General features: G+C 41.6%; 1 protein-coding gene across 1 annotated transcript in view; it reads right to left on the bottom strand.

The window, feature by feature from the left end:
* Positions 1–18,795, bottom strand: part of LOC124544655 (cholesterol transporter ABCA5-like) — a 347,877-nt gene that overhangs the window by 217,333 nt on the left and 111,749 nt on the right. The window contains exons 4-5 of the mRNA XM_047123269.1: positions 9,268–9,449; positions 4,131–4,332 (exon numbers count right to left, since the gene is read on the bottom strand). Of these exons, the coding sequence (XP_046979225.1) occupies positions 4,131–4,332; positions 9,268–9,449 (384 nt within the window). The remainder of the gene's footprint in view (positions 1–4,130; positions 4,333–9,267; positions 9,450–18,795) is intronic.

Below are 18,795 nucleotides of genomic sequence, written 5' to 3'. Positions count from 1 at the left end.
GAAGAACTTGATGCTCGCATCACCAATGCTGTTGTCCACTGTAAAGCCCAACAAGACAATATTTGATGTGCAACACAACAGACCCTCCAATACATTGGAAAGTGCACTGAGATGGGCGGCGGACTTCCTGAATGCCTCTTGTCACCTGTCCCACCATTATTCTGTCCACTATTGTGCCTACACAGCATTTCAGTAAATAATATTCACACTTATCTTCGTAATAATTCATGAATGTGTGTAGTCTTCAATGTGCTCCAGCTTTATAGAGGCACCAGTCGTCCCAACAGGCCGCCGATGGCATGCCACAAAATTCTCTGACATCAGCACCTGTCTGCAATGTTCCATGTCATTACACATTCTGTAAATGGTCAGTGCTGCCCACAGAAAGCACTTCTCTTGCCAATTTACATGAAACTTCCAGAATGAGATTTTCACTCTGCAGCGGAGTGTGCGCTGATATGAAACTTCCTGGCAGATTAAAACTGTGTGCCGGACCGAGACTCGAACTCGGGACCTTTGCCTTTCACAGGCAAGTGCTCTACCAACTGAGCTACCCAAGTACGACTCACACCCCATCCTCACAGCTTTACATGAAACTTGGTGGTCCTGATGGGTGCATTGTTTACAATTCACTGCATTCTTGTCGGTAGCTGGCATAACAACAAAGTCTGCATTGAATACTGATATTTTGTGAAACAGAAAACAACAAAGCGACTTGATCATATCTATGGTATGTTGCCAAGACTGAACTGATGTCAGTTCACAGTCATCTGGTGTGTTGCAAACATTCAATTGGTTTCAGTTCTGTGGCACTGAAATATCAGTTGGCATATGCAAGATGCCAGCCAACTACATGATCACTGAGCCAATGAGATTGACGAAGAGCATAGAGAGCGTTTGGAGGCAAATCAAATAAGAATTATACAATGACCACTTTCTGTTAAACTAGCGAGAAAGAACATGTGAAGCAGTGCTGTGAAAATGTGCAGTTTTGTTTTCCTTATCACAGTTATTTTTAACAGAAAGCAGGAAAGTTGTGTTTACAGCTAAGTTTATAATCCTACCTGTTCACATACGAACACCATGTGAACTACTGTCATTAAAGCTGCTATCCTCACATCCAGCAGATTGAAGGATGTACTAATGATTCCAACTGATTTACCCATTCATTTTGACACCTATTCCCAATCATGCTTCGTTTGCAATAACAATAAATAAGGTCAGAAACAGGGGCAGGAGAAGAGTGACAAAGAGAGGTGGGGGCAGGGAGATAATGGATATAAAGCAGGGGAAGGAAGATATGATGAAGGTGGGGAGAGGGGGAGAGGGAGGAGAGGGAGAGGGGGAGAGGGAGGAGAGGGAGGAGAGGGAGAGGGGGAGAGGGGGAGAGGGAGGAGAGGGGGAGAGGGAGGAGAGGGAGAGGGAGGGAGAGGGAGAGGGGGAGAGGGAGGGAGAGGGAGAGGGAGAGGGGGAGAGGGAGGGAGAGGGAGAGGGGGGAGAGGGAGGGAGAGGGAGAGGGGGAGGGAGAGGGAGAGGGAGAGGGGGAGGGAGAGGGAGAGGGGGGAGAGGGAGGGAGAGGGGGGAGAGGGAGGGAGAGGGAGAGGGGGAGGTAGAGGGAGAGGGGGGAGAGGGAGGGAGAGGGGGGAGAGGGAGGGAGAGGGAGAGGGGGGAGAGGGAGGGAGAGGGGGGAGAGGGAGGGAGAGGGAGGGAGAGGGAGAGGGGGGAGAGGGAGGGAGAGGGAGAGGGGGAGAGGGGGGAGAGGGAGGGAGAGGGAGAGGGGGAGAGGGGGGAGAGGGAGGGAGAGGGAGAGGGGGAGAGGGAGGTAGAGGGAGAGGGGGGAGAGGGGGGAGAGGGAGGGAGAGGGGGGAGAGGGAGGGAGAGGGGGGAGAGGGAGGGAGAGGGAGGGAGAGGGGGGAGAGGGAGGGAGAGGGAGGGAGAGGGGGGAGAGGGAGGGAGAGGGGGGAGAGGGAGGGAGATGGGGGAGAGGGAGGGAGATGGAGGGAGAGGGGGGAGAGGGAGGGAGAGGGGGGAGAGGGGGGAGAGGGAGGGAGAGGGGGGAGAGGGAGGGAGAGGGGGGAGAGGGAGGGAGAGGGGGGAGAGGGAGGGAGAGGGGGGAGAGGGAGGGAGAGGGGGGAGAGGGAGGGAGAGGGGGGAGAGGGGGGAGAGGGAGGGAGAGGGGGGAGAGGGAGGGAGAGGGGGGAGAGGGAGGGAGAGGGGGGAGAGGGAGGGAGAGGGGGGAGAGGGAGGGAGAGGGGGGAGAGGGAGGGAGAGGGGGGAGAGGGAGGGAGAGGGGGGAGAGGGAGGGAGAGGGGGGAGAGGGAGGGAGAGGGGGGAGAGGGAGGGAGAGGGGGGAGAGGGAGGGAGAGGGGGGAGAGGGAGGGAGAGGGGGGAGAGGGAGGGAGAGGGGGGAGAGGGAGGGAGAGGGGGGAGAGGGAGGGAGAGGGGGGAGAGGGAGGGAGAGGGGGGAGAGGGAGGGAGAGGGGGGAGAGGGAGGGAGAGGGGGAGAGGGAGAGGGGGAGAGGGGGAGGGGGAGACGGGGAGGGGGAGAGGGAGGGGGGGAGGGAGGAGAGGGAGAGGGAGGAGAGGGAGAGGGAGGAGAGGGAGAGGGAGGAGAGGGAGAGGGAGGAGAGGGAGAGGGGGGGATTGGGTAAGAGATGTACAGGGAGCAGAGGGAAGATGATGGACACAGTTAGGAGGGAGGAGAAGGCAATGGACAAAGCAGGGGGACGGAGAGTGATAGAGAGAGGAGGGGAGAAAGAGATTAGGACATTTACATAATTCCAGTACATATTTAGCAATTACGAAGCATTGCCGGGTTCACTAGCAGCCAATAAAAACTATTTTTCCCCTCGAGTGTTATTGTTAAGGATATCACTGTTCTGTGATCGGCTATTAATGTAAATTTCAGTAAGTAATATACGTATTGTGACAATGCAGTTTGAATGCCTAACTCCTTGTAAATTACAGGTGAACATCACGTGTCATTCTTACTGTTCCCTTATGTGCAATTAATACTCCCTTTCTAGGTGGTGAGTCATCCCAGAAAATTATTCCATAAGCATTACTGATTGAAAATATGCTAACTGTGTCAGGAAGCTGATTTATTTGTTTCCAAGACAAGCAATTACATGAAGAGCAAAAGTAGCTGAACTTAATTGTTTGAGACTCTCAGTAATATGCTTTTTCCAGCTCCAGTTTTCATCTGTATGAACACCCAAAATGTTAAAATGAACATGTGCAAGCAATGGTGGAGAGACCCACTGTTATTCAGTCTCATAATTGGTGATCACTAGAAACAGAGACAACTGTAAAGTATCTAAGAGTACTTCAAATGATTGCTACAATCACATAACACTAGTTTTAGTAAAGGCAGATGCTGCATCAGTTCACTGGATGTAACCAGCAGAAATATAATTAATCTGTAAACAATGTAGCTTACAGAACCTTTGTTGAACTAATAATTGAGTGCTGGTCACCAGTCTTAAGATGTTGGATACAGAAGTCGTAGAGAAAAGCAGCACAGTTGAAGGATTCATTTAGTAAGCAGAATGTAAATGCTACAAAAGACACACTGTGTATCACAAACAGGTTTACTATTTAAGTTACAAGTCAGAAGAATGTACATTAGAGAAAAAATGGTTCTGGTAATGTGCTCTTTGGAATGTCTGGGGTAATAAAATTAGAGAAATACAAGTTCATGTAGTGGATTACTAATATTTGCTATTCGTGCATATCATTCACAGATGGACAAGAACATGAAACAGGAAACAAAAGTGATACCCAAAACACCCTTCATCACACACCTTGAGGAGTCCAGCTGTAGATGCAAAAGTTTGAAAAAAAAGTTTCTCATCTCACAGTTATGCCTGCTGCAATGATTTACTCCTGAGAGGCTGATGCTTGTAGGTAAGGAACTTTTTCAAAATCTTAACAGAGGGTACACATTTAGCCCACAATCTATTGCCTGATAATTAAATGCCTTAACTAGTAGACTACAGACTATTGGTTACTTAGTTGTTATAATATTTGCACTATTTGGTTCCTTACAGTACAAAATACTTCTATGCTGTGCATTCAACTGTAAGTACGTGGAAAAACTCATAAAATAACAACAATGTACTTTGTCTTACCCTTATTTTGGTGTAGTCAAACAGAGCCTGGATAGCAACAAAACCAGAATAATAGTACTGGTTGACAGGGCAGCTGTCACCTGTCTCTATGGGGAACACACCACCCCAAGAATTCCCACTATCTCTGCATGACGCAGGTGATGAGTAAAGTTCCGTAGTGGATGGAGTTACCACAAATGATGGATTGGTTCGTATCTGATACCTGCAACAAGAAATACCAATGTGATTTATTACATAATCGATATGAGACATAAGACAACTAGTTTCTAAGTCTAAAAACAAAATATGATGGGTAATAACAATTAACATTTAATAAAAGGTTTCAGTTTAGCAGTCAGAACAAATAAAGGAAGTTGCTTTTGTTAATGTTCATCTTATATACTTCTTTCAAGAGACTGTCCATTCTGTTCAATTGCTGTCTCAGACAGAATTATAATGTCATCGGCAAACCTCAAAGTTTTTATTTCTTCTCCAAGGATTTTAACTCCTACTTCAAATTTTTCTTTTGTTTCCGTTACTGCTTTCTCAATATACAGATTGAATAATATCCCGGATATGCTACAATCCTGTCTCACTTCCTCCTCAACCATTGCTTCCTTTTCATGCCCCTTGACTCTTATAACTGCCATCTGGTTTCTGTACAAATTGTAAACAGCCTGTTGCTCCCAGTATTTGACCCCTGCCACATACAGAATTTTAAAGAGAGTATTCCAGTCAACATTGTCAAAAGCTTTCTCTAAGTCTGCAAATGTTAGAAATGTAAGTTTGCCTTTCCTTAATCTATCTTCTCAGACAAGTCGTAGAGTCAGTATTGCCTCATGTGTTCCAACATTTCTACATAATCCAAACTGATCTTCCCTGAGGGTAGCTTCTACCAGTTTTTCCATTTGTCTGTAAAGAATTCAGTTATTATTATGCAACCGTGATAAACTGATAGTTCGGTAATTTTCATACCTGTCAACACCTGCTTTCTTTGGGATTGGAATTATTATATTCTTCTTGAAGTTCAAGGGTATTTCACTTGTCTCATACATCTTGCTCATCAGATTGTAGAGTTTTGTCAGGGCTGGCTCTTCCAAGGCTATCATTGGTTATAATGTAATGTTGTCTACTCCTGGGGCCTTGTTTTGACTTCGATCTTCCAGTGCTGTGTAAACTTCTTCATGATATATCATATCTCCCATTTCATCTTCATCTATGTCCTCTTCCATTTCCATAATATTGCCCTTAAGTACATCTCCCTTGTACAGACCCTCTATATACTCCTTCCACCTTCCTGCTTTTCCTTCTTAGCTTAGGACTGGTTTTCCATCTGAGCTCTTGATATTTGTACGATGGTTCTCTTTTTTCCAAAGGTCTCTTTGATATTCCTGTAGGCAGTATCTACCACATCCCTAGTGATATATGCCTCCTTACATTTGTCCTCTAGCCACCCCTGCTTAGCCATTTTGCACTTCCTGTCTATCTCATTTTTGAGACGTTTGTATTCCCTTTTGCCTGCTTCACCTACTGCACTTTTATATTTTCTCCTTTCATCAATTAAATTCATTTTATCTTCTGTTACCCAAGGATTTCTACTAGCCCTCGCCTTTTTACCTACTTGATCCTCTGCTGCCTTCACTATTTCATCTCTCAAAGCTACCCATTCTTCTTTCCCCCTTCTTGTCAATTGCTCCCTAATGCTGAAACACTCTACAGTCTCTGGTTCTCTCAGTATATCCAGGTCCCATCTTCTCAAATTCCCATGTTTTTGCAGTTTCTTCAGTTTTAATCTGCAGCTCATAACCAATAGATTGTGGTCAGAGTCCATATCTGCCCCTGGAAATATCTTGCAATTTAAAACCTGGTCCCTAAATCTTTGTCTTGCCATTATATACTCTATCTGAAACCTTACAGTGCCTCCAGGCCTCTGCCACATATACAACCTTCTTTCATGATTCTTAAACCAAGTGTTAGCTAAGATTAAGTTATGCTCTGTGCAAAATTCTACCAGGCAGGTTCCTCTTTCATTCCTTACCTCCGTTCCATATTCACCTACTACTTTTCCTGCTACTGAATTCCAGTCCCCCATGACATAAATTTTCGTCTCCCTTCACTATATGAATAATTTATTTTATCTCATCATACATTTCTTCAATGTCTTCATGTTAAAAGTAGCAGGTGATCCTTTTGGTGTCCACTACTGATTTGTCAAAAGCTAGAAACTAGATATTTATTGTCAGAGAGAGAGAGAGAGAGAGAGAGAGAGAGAGAGAGAGAGAGAGAGAGAGATGGTGGTGGTTAGTGTTTAACGTCCCGTCGACAACGAGGTCATTAGAGACGGAGCGCAAGCTCAGGTTAGGGAAGGATTGGGAAGGAAATCGGCCGTGCCCTTTCAAAGGAACCATCCCGGCATTTGCCTGAAACGATTTAGGGAAATCACGGAAAACCTGAATCAGGATGGCCGGAGACGGAATTGAACCGTCGTCCTCCCGAATGCGAGTCCAGTGTGCTAACCACTGCGCCACCTCGCTCGGTTCAGAGAGAGAGAGAGAGAGAGAGAGAGAGAGAGAGAGAGAGAGAGAGAGAGAGAGAGAGAGAGGGGGGGGGGGGGGAGGGGGGGGGCAGGGGGAGGGGGTTCAAGGAAGGGGGGGAGGGGTGCAAAGAAGGAGGGGGAAGTGAAAGCATTGAGCAACAGAAAAGACAGAAATGATGGTAGTATTAAGAGCATGTCCCTCATTTTACAGGACTCACAGTCCAAACAATGATTGCTGCTATAACAAGTGTAACTCCAGAACTCAAAGCTGCCTCTTATTAGCCACTTCTCCTCCCCCACCCACTGGATTTGGTTTTTTGTTTGCCACTTTTCTCACGGGACCAATTAATAACTTGTTGCAGAGACAGGAAGAAAAGTTTACCTTTGATATATAATGTCTCCCTCCTTTCACACAACAAATGCATCTTTATTATCAACTCTGATATACGTAACAGTCATATTAAGAAAACTGTTGTTGTTGTTGTTGTTGTTGTTGTTGTTGTAATCGTCATCTTCAGTCCAGAGACTGGTTTGATGCAGCTCTCCATGTTACACTATCCTGTGCAAGCTTCTTCATCTTCCAGTTCCTACTACAACCTACATCCTTCTGAATCTGCTTAGTGTATTCATCTCTTGGTCTCCCTCTACGATTTTTACCCTCCATGCTGCCCTCCAATGTTAAATTGGTGATTCCTTGATGCCACAGAACATATCATACCAACTGATCCCTTCTTCTAGTCAAGTTGCGCCACAGATTTCTCTTCTTCCTAATTCTGTTCAATACCTCCTCATTAGTTACGTGATCTACCGATCTTATCTTCAGAACTCTTCTGTAGCACCTCATTTCAAAAGCTTCTATTCTCTTCTTGTCTAAACTAATTATCATCCACATTTCACTTCCATACATGGCCACACTCCATACAAATACTTTCAGCAGTGAATTGGTGGTGGTGGTTAGTGTTTAACGTCCCGTCGACAACGAGGTCATTAGAGACGGAGCGCAAGCTCGGGTTAGGGAAGGAAATCGGCCGTGCCCTTTCAAAGGAACCATCCTGGCATTTGCCTGAAACGATTTAGGGAAATCACGGAAAACCTAAATCAGGATGGCCAGAGACGGGATTGAACCGTCGTCCTCCCGAATGCGAGTCCAGCAGAAGTGAATTCCTGACACTTAAATCTATACTCGATGTTAACAAATTTCTCTTCTTCAGAAACGCTTTCCTTGCCACTGCCAGTCTACATTTTATATCCTTCAAGAAAACTATATTCTGAAAATGCCATGCACATGTCAGTCAACTGCACATACTGTATCTTTTTATTTTTGTATCTTGCTCTAAGCATGTATATTCTAGTTGTTATTAGGTGTCTTACATTTTATACAGCTATACACTACAATGCATAGATGAAATAAATAATGTGTGTATTTATACATCATACTCTACATACAACAATAATGGAAATTCCTGGATGTAACAATATGTAATATAATGGAAAACCAACCATTCATCTATAGCAGACTTAAGGAGCACAGAAACACATAACTATTCACAATAGCTTCTGAGCTCTTCCTTGTTTCCTAGTAAAAGTACGCACACTCACGCACACAACCACACAGACACCAAAAACACACACTCCTGTTATGTGTTTCTGTGCTCCACATATCAGTCTGCTATAGGTGAGTGATTGCTTTTCCATTATTTTATGAATAATCTGTGTACATATTGCTTGTATTTAACTTTTAAATAAAACAAATATTAGTCAACAGCTGCACAAATTCTTTTCAAAATTTCAGTCTGCAGAGGTTTGATACAGGTTTAAATGAAAGGTAAGTCAATGTTGTATTGTATATTTGCATATAGTGCAGGCAATGTGACATGGCAGTTGGCCAAGGGCATAAACCAATGAGAACATAGTTCAAGGGCTGACGAATGGTGCAGGTTACCTAGCCCTACCTGTCTCTTGCAGGGGTGGCCACCTTCACCCAGGTTCAGTGCTTTTGCAAAATCAGAACTGATACATGGTCGTAGGGACTGATGATCATTTCTTATGTTGTGGGAGCCATCCTCAAACCTCACGATGGACCAGCATAAGCCCTTTCCCTCATTTCAAAATAAGGGAAGGAAACACTGAGTGACACACAATATAAGGCAGAGCAAAGTGAAGTACACAAAGCATTTGGTGAGCAATATTCAACATTGCTTGATGATGTTGGCAGCCTTGTAAATGAGGTAGCACTGGCCTGACAGCCACCAGTATTTTATGCAGTCATAGTTCTAAACACCCTGCCCTCTCCCCACCTAAAATTGCAACATCGAAGTGTCCATATTATAACCACTGTTTGCTTTGTCATTTCTATATTTCACAGACATCTGCTGCTGCAAGTGCCTTATCTTTGTGTAATTTTTTATAGTACATTTAACACTTTGCTGTTCTCAGCCCCAGGTATTTATGGAAACATAATACAAATTTTCTGCACTTCAATAAATGAATCAAATCAAAATACATCATATGAATACTGTGTGCATCTCATTTAGGTCTTGATATAAGTACCAAAAGAAAAGAATTCCTTTACAACATTTACTTTTTACTTTTCAAGCATACATTTGAACAACAGAATCATACGTTAGTCTGCCTTTTATTGGATCATCAGAATCAAATATCACAGCCACTGGTATTGATGTTGGCTCCAACCAATAAGCTGTCAGCAGATCTTCCATAGTTTCAAACAGCATGAAGTTGATGGGATGCAAGCCCCTGTCAAGATGCATATTAAGCCAAAGTTGGTTGACAGCATCCACAAATGCCTAGAAAAGAAAAGAGAATTCTTATCACTTAAAAAGTTGAGTCACAGAAATACCAGTATATGAATTTAGATTATATAATGTAAATTTTTGATTGATAGACATACCAGTAACAATAAAATAACTGATAAACAATAACATAACTAATAAAGAACAGCCAAGAAATTTTATATTCAGTTTTTATTAGATAGAAAATAGAAACATTTACTACAATATTATGGAAAGGATGGGTTATTATTCACCAAGAGACAGCGGTCTTTGTGTGTTTGTTTTTTGTCTACATCAGAAGAGAGCCTTTTGGCTGAAAGCTCTCTTGTTTACCAGTCTTTCTGTTGTGCCTGTCTGCAACTCAATACCTCCCCTATACAGTCTGTGTTATTCTATACTTTTCATAATACTGTCATTATTTCATCCTGGACTTTCCACTGTTTGAACAAACATTTTCAATAGTTACGACACATCATTACATAAGGGCCTAACACTGTAATGAAGGTGTAATACTACATTTAATAACTGACACTGAAGGTGGCCATTAGAAGGTTTACAATTAATCAAATTCTGTATAAATGCTCCAATAAAAATGCACTGAAATTTTAACACATTACTGGAAAACCTTCAATCAAATACAAATAACTGACAGTAAATACAACCTCTCACTCTGTGGGGAGACCTGAAGAAGAATTGCAGTTTGAAAGCTTGTTTATTTGCCTAGCCACTATTTGAATCTTGCTCTAGACAGTAAGTCATTGTTTTTAATTGCTCTATATTGATACCAAAATTTTAAGCCATCTAAATCTCTACACTGAATTCACACATGAAAAATCATATGCTGGGAAATTATTAGCAGGCATGAAACTTACTTCAAGATTGGGTTGGGTTGTTTGGGGGAGGAAACCAGACAGCGAGGTCATCGGTCTCATCAGATTAGGGAAGCATGGGGAAGGAAGTCTGCCGTGCCCTTTCAAAGGAACCATCCCGGCATTTGCCTGAAGCGATTTAGGGAAATCACAGATGGCCGGATGCGGGATTGAACCGTCGACCTCCCGAATGCGAGTCCAGTGTGCTAGCCACTGCACCACCTCGCTCGGTCCTGACTTCAAGAAATAAGCAATTGGGGAGGGAGCAGAAGAGAACAAATGAATAAAAAGCAAAGAGAGGAAAGGATGTTGAGGGGCAGAGCAGAAGAGGATGAAGAAGGGTTGTGGAAACCCGATTGTGTAGGAATGGGGGAGGCTACAGTAGAGATCAACACAGCAATCTTGGTACCTTTTGTTTTTACTGGAATACACTGCCCTCTCATCAGTGATATTTTTTACTGCAGTTGTTCTAAAAAGTCAAATCATCTAGGGAATCCATCTATGCATCTTATTAGCAACGTACCTGCTGAATCTTTAGCAATGCACTAAACTGATGTACAAACTAGATGAAAAATTTGTAAATTTTCAATCCACCAGTGAAACGGTAATGCATGGTGTACCTCAGGGCTTCATCCTTGGTTCTCACATATGTTAACACTTAGCATGTGGCTGACATCATACTATGGCACTTGGGGGGAAATGAGAATGTGTAGAGGGTGTAATATTACATCACACCAGCTATGATGATTTACTGTGATTTTGAATGTATTTTCACAGCTCCTGGTACCATCTATGAGTTCTGTAGGCAATTTAAGAATTCATCATTTTTGAAACCCTTGTTATTTTCTCTTGCTGTACAGGCAGTAGGTGACATTCAAGTTCTCCCCGTTTTGTGCATTTTGTGTGCTTTTACGTTGATTTTCTGTTAAAAATGTTCAGTACAGAGGAGAAATGTTTGGAGAAAATGATTTACAAAGCCCCTGACGAGTCTACACATGATAAAAATGAAGTATTTGATGATGATTCCAATTACAAGTCATCTGAAAATTATAGTTATGCTATGTTTTGATAAAGATGAGTTTTTGCACAAGTTTATCATATTTTCACAAAATGTTTTGTTATGTACCCTTCAGGTACATCAGGAAAAAAATGTGAGCATAAGAGTCCAGTGAATTTAATGGTGAACTGTGTATATTTCCATGTTTCAATTGGCATCACACTGTACTGCACTACACTACACTGCAAAAGCTAAATTTTGCTTAGATCTTATTGAAGTGTAACAACATTGCACAATGTATGAACTACCATATTATAACCTACATAAATGGCACTTCAGTTTTATTCTATGGCAGGGCCTCAAGGTAAATCTCACCAAATCTCAGTTACTGGTGTTTAAAATATGCAGTTCTCATCACACCAATGTAAATAATGTATGTAGCATCTTGGCAACAGAAATGAGCAGAATAAATTTCTGGGAATTTACGTTGATGAAAATTTGCAGTGGACAAATCACATTAATTTTGTATGTCGAAATGTCAGTAGTGGTTTATATCTCCATTTCCAGCTCACCTAGATAGTGCTTAATCAAACATTAAAAATAGTTTACTACTTTCTTAACTATAGGATTGAATAATGGGTCTGTGCAGCTGATGTCCTCTTAAAAAGAATATTACTGTTACAGAAACGAGCAATAAGATTTCTATGTGGGATATGTCACAGAGAATCACACAGTGAAGTATTTGTGCAACACAAATAATAAACAAACAATTCTTTATACATATTTAAATTACTTACATTTTTTATGAGACAACCAACAGTAGTTTTCAATTACAATGATGTACATGAGCACAATCCGGGGCAAAATGTAACTGCTTTCAGAAAAGAACAAAATTAAAAATGACAGATAGGAGCCCATAAATCATCAGTCTTTCCTTCTCATCCCATGTGGTAAGTCTCCCCTGACCCAGGATTCTGTGTGACATTTCTGAATTCTACCCCTTTACCTAAACCTCTCTAGTCCTTTTGCCCCACACCTTCTTACACTTCAACCCTTTTGCCAGAATACAGAACCAGTGGCTCTGAAAGCTAGCACACATAACATATGCGAGTTCTCTTGCCACTGCTTGGTGAACAGATTTCTTACCTCTCCAATTACACTATATTGCCAAAACTGATTATTTTTGTTGTTATAATGGTTTGATTTGGTTTAACGAACTATCAGTCTAGTTAAGAACATATAAAGGGATTGATTTTAACAATAAATTAAAATCTTTTCCAATAGAGAAATGTTTATATTCATTCAATGAACTCTTCAGACATTACCTAGGGTATGAACCACTAGTTCATCAGCTATAAAGTAATATATGTATAAAACAGATGTAAGATCCAACTACTGTAGTATGTAACACCTTCTTTTTAAATATAATTTTTGTTACATTACAATGTCTGACGTTTGCATGCCTAGATAATAATATTTCTAATAATAATATTTCTAACTGACTTATATTGGTAATGCGGAGTTTTCTCTATTTTTAAAGTGCCTTCCTATTTCTACATTTTCTTAACTTTACATTTTGTCGCTATCCTTGACTATTTCCTGCTTTATCATGTTCTCTCCATTTCTACTAAAAAATCCTTCCTCCTCCTGCCGCCATGCCCCCCCCCCCCCCTACCACAATCTCTGACAGTTACACACTCATCACAAAATTTCTCAGTGCTTAGGAATCTCTTTCCGTTCTGCTCATTTTCTACCATGATCTGAATTGTACTCTACTTACATATACTTTTAATTACTCATAAAGTATAGTTAATAAAGTTGACAGTACAATTTTATATGTTGACAATGCCGGTTATATCAAAATATACTGAACAGTTGATAACAAACCTTCTAAACATTAAGTGGTTGTACACTTTTACTGGATCGGTTGAACATGCGAACACTGGGCATTGGCTTTGACTTGCAATATATTGATACTGCACCATGCAATGCCACATGTAAGCAAGCAGAGATATAAAAAAGTAATGACAATATTTATTTTGCTTTTATATGTGGAATGTACCGGGTGTTCGAAAAGTCAGTATAAATTTGAAAACTTAATAAACTACGGAATAATTGACACACACGCTTGGGGTTTTATTAGTAGAAGAAGAAGAAGAAAAAAAAAAGTATAAAAGGAGCTGTAATGAGAGAGAGAGAATCAGATGCATCAGCATTACCTGAAAAGGTACTTTTAGTGAAGCTGTATTATCAGAATGGGGAATGTGCTAGTTCAGCGTTATGATCCTATCGCCATACGAAAGGGGATTCGAACGGGTAAAGGTCCGTTGACAAATGCAGCTGTGGCGAGAATGATTTCGAAGTTCGAAACCACAGGTTGCTTAGACAATAGACCCCATAGTGGCCGACCGTGCACAAGGCGTAATGCTGCTGAGACAGTTCAGGAAGAAATGGAGACTGTAGTGGGTTCATCTATGCACGGGGAAGTCAGCGCTCGTGCAGTCACACATCGCACCGGCATTCCATACACTACTGTATGGTTGGCACTGAGGCGTACCCTCCGATGCTATCCATACAAAATCCATCGGCATCATGAACTGTTAGCTGGCGATTTAGTGAAGCGGAGGGCATTTGCGGTGATTGCGTTTCAAAAGATGGCGGAAGGTGACGATTGGTTCAGTAACATGTTGTGGACCGACAAAGCTCATTTCACGCTCCGATGGTCTGTCAACGCCCACAACTGCAGAATTTGGGCTACCAAAAATCCTAGAACTGTCGTGGAAACTCCATTGCACAACAAGAAAGTCATGGTATGAGTTGGATTTACCATATCTACCGTTATTGGGCCTTTTTTCTTCAAGGAAATGCGTGATTCTGGTTTTGTAACTGCTACTGTGACGGGTGACAGGTAAGCCGATATGTTACAGAATCGCATCATCCCCAGCCTGGCTGATAAACACCTGCTGGAACGTACGATCTTTATCCAGGATGGCGCTCCACTCCACATTGCTACACGCATGAAAGATCTCTTCCGCACGTCATTTGGTGATGATCGTGTGCTCAGTCACCACTTTTGCTGTGCTTGGCCTCCCAGGTCCCCAGACTTCAGTCCGTGCGATTATTGGATTTGGGGTTACCTGAAGTTGCAAGTGTATCATGATCAACCGACATCTCCAAGTATGCTGAAAGACAACATCCAACGCCAGTGCCTCACCATAGCTCCATACATGCTTCACAGAACTGTTCACAACATTATTCCTTGACTATAGCTATTGTTGAGGAATGATGGTGGACATATTGAGCATTTCCTGTAAAGAACATCATCTTTGCTTTGTCTTACTTTGTTATGCTAATTATTGCTATTCTGATCAGATGAAGTGCCACCTGTTGGACATTTTTTGAACTTTTGTATTTTTTGGTTCTAATAAAACCCCATGTCATTCCAAATGTGTGTCAATTTGTAACTCTCTATCTACATTATTCTGTGATTTATTCAGTTTTCAAATTTATACTGACTTTTTGATCACCCGGTATGTTGCGGTAACAGACTGATAAGCTGAGAAACCATAGACCTACGTCAAATTTGGTTGGAAGCTGACAAAGTCATTTCATTTTAAGTCATGAACATAACTATTTCTTGTTGTGCCACAAATTTTATGCATATTAAATTTAGGTGAGTGCCTTATTTTAGTTATTTTCATGATGTTATGGATCATAGCAGAGGGGTGGTATCAGTAGCTTCAATATTTCCTATTTACTCCTGCATTTTTGTATGCTTCCAGTCCAATATCTGAATCCAAGATCTTAGCTTGCACTGATGCAGTTCAATATATATCTTTCAGTGCCTCCTACATTCTTCCATATATACATTTGTGGTATCACATATTGATACTACCCTAACGGTGTATCACTGTAACAGAATAGCTTGTTTCCGTTAGACGTCAACAGCACTCATGTTGGATCTAGCAGACTCAATGGAACACACCCACTCAGCCTTGTTTCCAGTGGATCTGACAGCATGTCATCCCACTTCCCTCAGAGCCACTTAGCAACACATCACATGCCTGTCGACAATGTGAAGCTGGACACTGTTTCTTGCTGCATTATTTTTAACAAGTCTTCATATATTTGGAGAAATACGAGTTAAGTACATCTTCTGTTTACTGTATTAACTTGCTCACTGATCATTTCTGCTCCTGTCCAGCTTTCCTAAGATGACAGTTGCCACACCACTCTGCAGCCCACTTCTCCTCACCATTGTATACGAAGTTGTGCACAACAGTATTCTCTTTCATGGTAATTAAACTTGTAAAAATTCATTGCTCAGAAATACTAAAATTTCAGCTCCATGGCTGACAGCGCTAACTTGACATTCAAAGTCCTAAACCAATCTTACTACTTTTATACTTGTTGGAGTGCCTCTTCTGTTTATGTGGCAAAAAGATCTATCTTGTAAGTGTTGTGGAATCAAACATGAAATTATGAAGTTACTACAAAATGACATTGAGGGATTAAGAATTGAATTATTGACTATAAAAAGAGAAAATGATAGATTAATATGAGAAAAATAGTCCCAGACTGCAAATATACATGTCCACTTACGAACTTTAAAAAAATAATAAACTATCCAGTGTTTCAAATAACATCACAACAAGCCCAACAAGCAAAAAATCTTTAGATAAATATAAATGAAAGTTGGTGATATACAGTACAGGAAAAGACAAAACCACAACTCCACAAAGAAACAAAAATTACTTTCTAATAACTGGAGATTCGCTGTTGAAAAATGTCATTGCACCCAACTTCCAAATCAAAGTGAGACCTTGAACTACAGACCAACATCTCAGTAACCATTTTAAAAATCTGGTAAATGTAAAACAAGTGACTGCATAACTGGATTCTGAACCAAACGTAATTACAGGGGTGTCTTTGTACACACTTGAACAAATTCATCAAGAAGCAGCAGTCAAGGAGAAATTATTGATGAGACAAGAAAGGATAAATTTCTATGAGAGAGGAAACCTGATTCATTTGGCAACAGGCACCTATTGGTGTCTAGGTTCACAGTTAGGGGAATCATAAAAAAGGTGCCAGTGAGTGACAAATACATTTGCAAGATAAACTGTGCTATCAAAGAACATTGATCGTCTTGGGATAGTTTTCACAGACCCAAACAAATTGAAAACTGCCTAGGAAACAATGGTAAGCATTCGAACAGATTGGTGTCTATGACACTCAACAGAATGTTTACAGGTGTTGGCAAAATCATTAGAAACATGGGAAACTAATATGGCCTGATGAGGGTGAAAAATCACATGTTCTTGTCGAAAAAGCCAAATACAAGCACCATCCAAGAAAAGAAGCAATACAGAATAAGTTCTCAGAATATGTAAGTCACCATTAGGAAAATTACATTAAGGTCTAACATTAGAATATTGAATATACTGGTAACAGGAAGCTAGAAGCAGAAGTACTCCTAAGTGAAATACAACCAAACACATTATGCATCACTAAATATGGGCTAGCAAAATCAGACAGGGAACCCGACAATAAGTGACAATATGTTATTTAGTTGCTTCTGTAGATCTAAACATACAGGTACTGGAGTTTCCATATACACTGAAACAGAAAAACTCCCTAAAAGTGTAACCGCGCGCGTGCGCATTCGGGCATGTGCGTGCATATGAATATGAAGTGAAACAATTTCTGTATTGGCATAGGAAAAGGATAAAAAAACCAATGCAAGAGTTTGGAGAATTGTTAATACAGTATAATATGATGGCAATGATATTTGCCCCAACAAAGAGTGACTACTCAAAATCAGGCAATTATTGACAACATCATTACTAATATTAGTGTATGGCTAGGGGTCTCATTAGTTCAAATAGAAATATCTTATCTGTCAGCTGAGCTCCTTTTGCAGAAGTGATGACATAGTATCAGAATCAAAGCAAACAAAAAAATAAATCAAGATCATCAGTGACCATTTTTAAAACAATGTCAAGCAGGGAAGAATGGAATGAAATCCTACAGATACAAAATGTAAACAAAAAGTATGATGCATTTATTAAAACAACTTAATATCATTTTAACATATCATTTGTCAAAGTAAAAGGACAAGAGAAGCTGCAGTGTCAAAGGTACTGAATTACCAGTGAAATGTTTAGAACAGCATAAGGTATATTCGAGAACTGAAATGACTAGTTGAAGCTGAAAACTATAAAATATTGTAAAAGGTTTGGTGTCACCGCCAGACACCACACTTGCTAGGTGGTAGCTTAAATCGGCCGCGGTCCATTTAGTACATGTCGGACCCGCGTGTCGCCACTGTGTGATCGCAGACCGAGCGCCACCTCAAGGCAGGTCTCGAGATACGATATAGCGCTCGCCCCAGTTGTACGGACGACATTGCTAGCGACAATACGGACGAAGCCTTCCTCTCATTCGCCGAGAGACAGTTAGAATAGCCTTCTGCTAAGTCCATGGCTACGACCTAGCAACGTGCCATTAGCCTTACCTACTTTGAGAGTTATCGTATAAATGTCTTAAGAAGAATGTTGTAAACCAACAAAGATTAAAAGTTAAGTATAAAGCAGCTACGTACTTTTCTTGCTACCATTCAATAGTTATCCTGTTCCAGACTTGACGCCAGTCGGCGTGTGTGTACGCGTGCCTTTCGGCTCCCTTCTCAATGTGGCGTAGCTAGCTTGTTACGCCACAACAGATTGGCGACGAGAGAAGTGTTCTTTCTGATTGCTTACATTTACTTGTGTCATGGCTTCGCCAGATGTACTGTCCGAATTTTATCGCTTGCAGAATCAGCAGACGCAGGCGTTATTGGATGCCCTTGGACAGCTCGTCCAGGGTCAACGTGCCATTCAAACCGATGCGGCAGCCGCCGCTTCACCGCTACCGCACCCACAACTCGCAGTTGCACCGCCTTTTAGGCACTACGATCCAGCGCAAGAATCGTGGCCAGAATGGTCCCGACAGTTTGGCTTTCATCTAGCCGCCTACAGAATTCAAGGTAATGAGCGGCAGCCGTTTTTGCTTTCTTGTGTCGGTGTGTCCACTTACCGTGTGATAGTGAAATTGTTTCCCCGACGCGACGTAGCAACTCTGTCCTACGAGGATATTTTGTCGGCATTGGACGCCTATTTCAAAGAAACAGTTAATGTAGTTGCAAAACGGTATACTTTCTTTCGTACAAAACGTACGGCCGGTCAAACTAATAGGGAGTGGGTTGCAACTTTGCAAGGCCTTACAAGGGACTGTGCCTTTGACTGTGACTGTGGTCTTTCTTATTCAGATACAATGGTACGTGATGCAATTGCACAGAACGTTTCTGATGTTCGCATACGGGAGCAAATTTTGAAACTAGTTAATCCCTCCCTTCAACAAGTGATAGACATATTGGATAGACAAGACACACTTGACTGTGCTCAGGAATCTTTTGAAACTTCGCCAGCCGTGTGTAACATTAACCGGCCCGCCG

The sequence above is a fragment of the Schistocerca americana genome, chromosome 8 (genome assembly GCF_021461395.2).
Source record: "Schistocerca americana isolate TAMUIC-IGC-003095 chromosome 8, iqSchAmer2.1, whole genome shotgun sequence".
Taxonomy (NCBI): Eukaryota; Metazoa; Arthropoda; class Insecta; order Orthoptera; family Acrididae; genus Schistocerca; species Schistocerca americana.
Note: the sequence above shows the minus strand (reverse complement) of the source record. Positions and strands in the feature narration are given on the sequence as shown.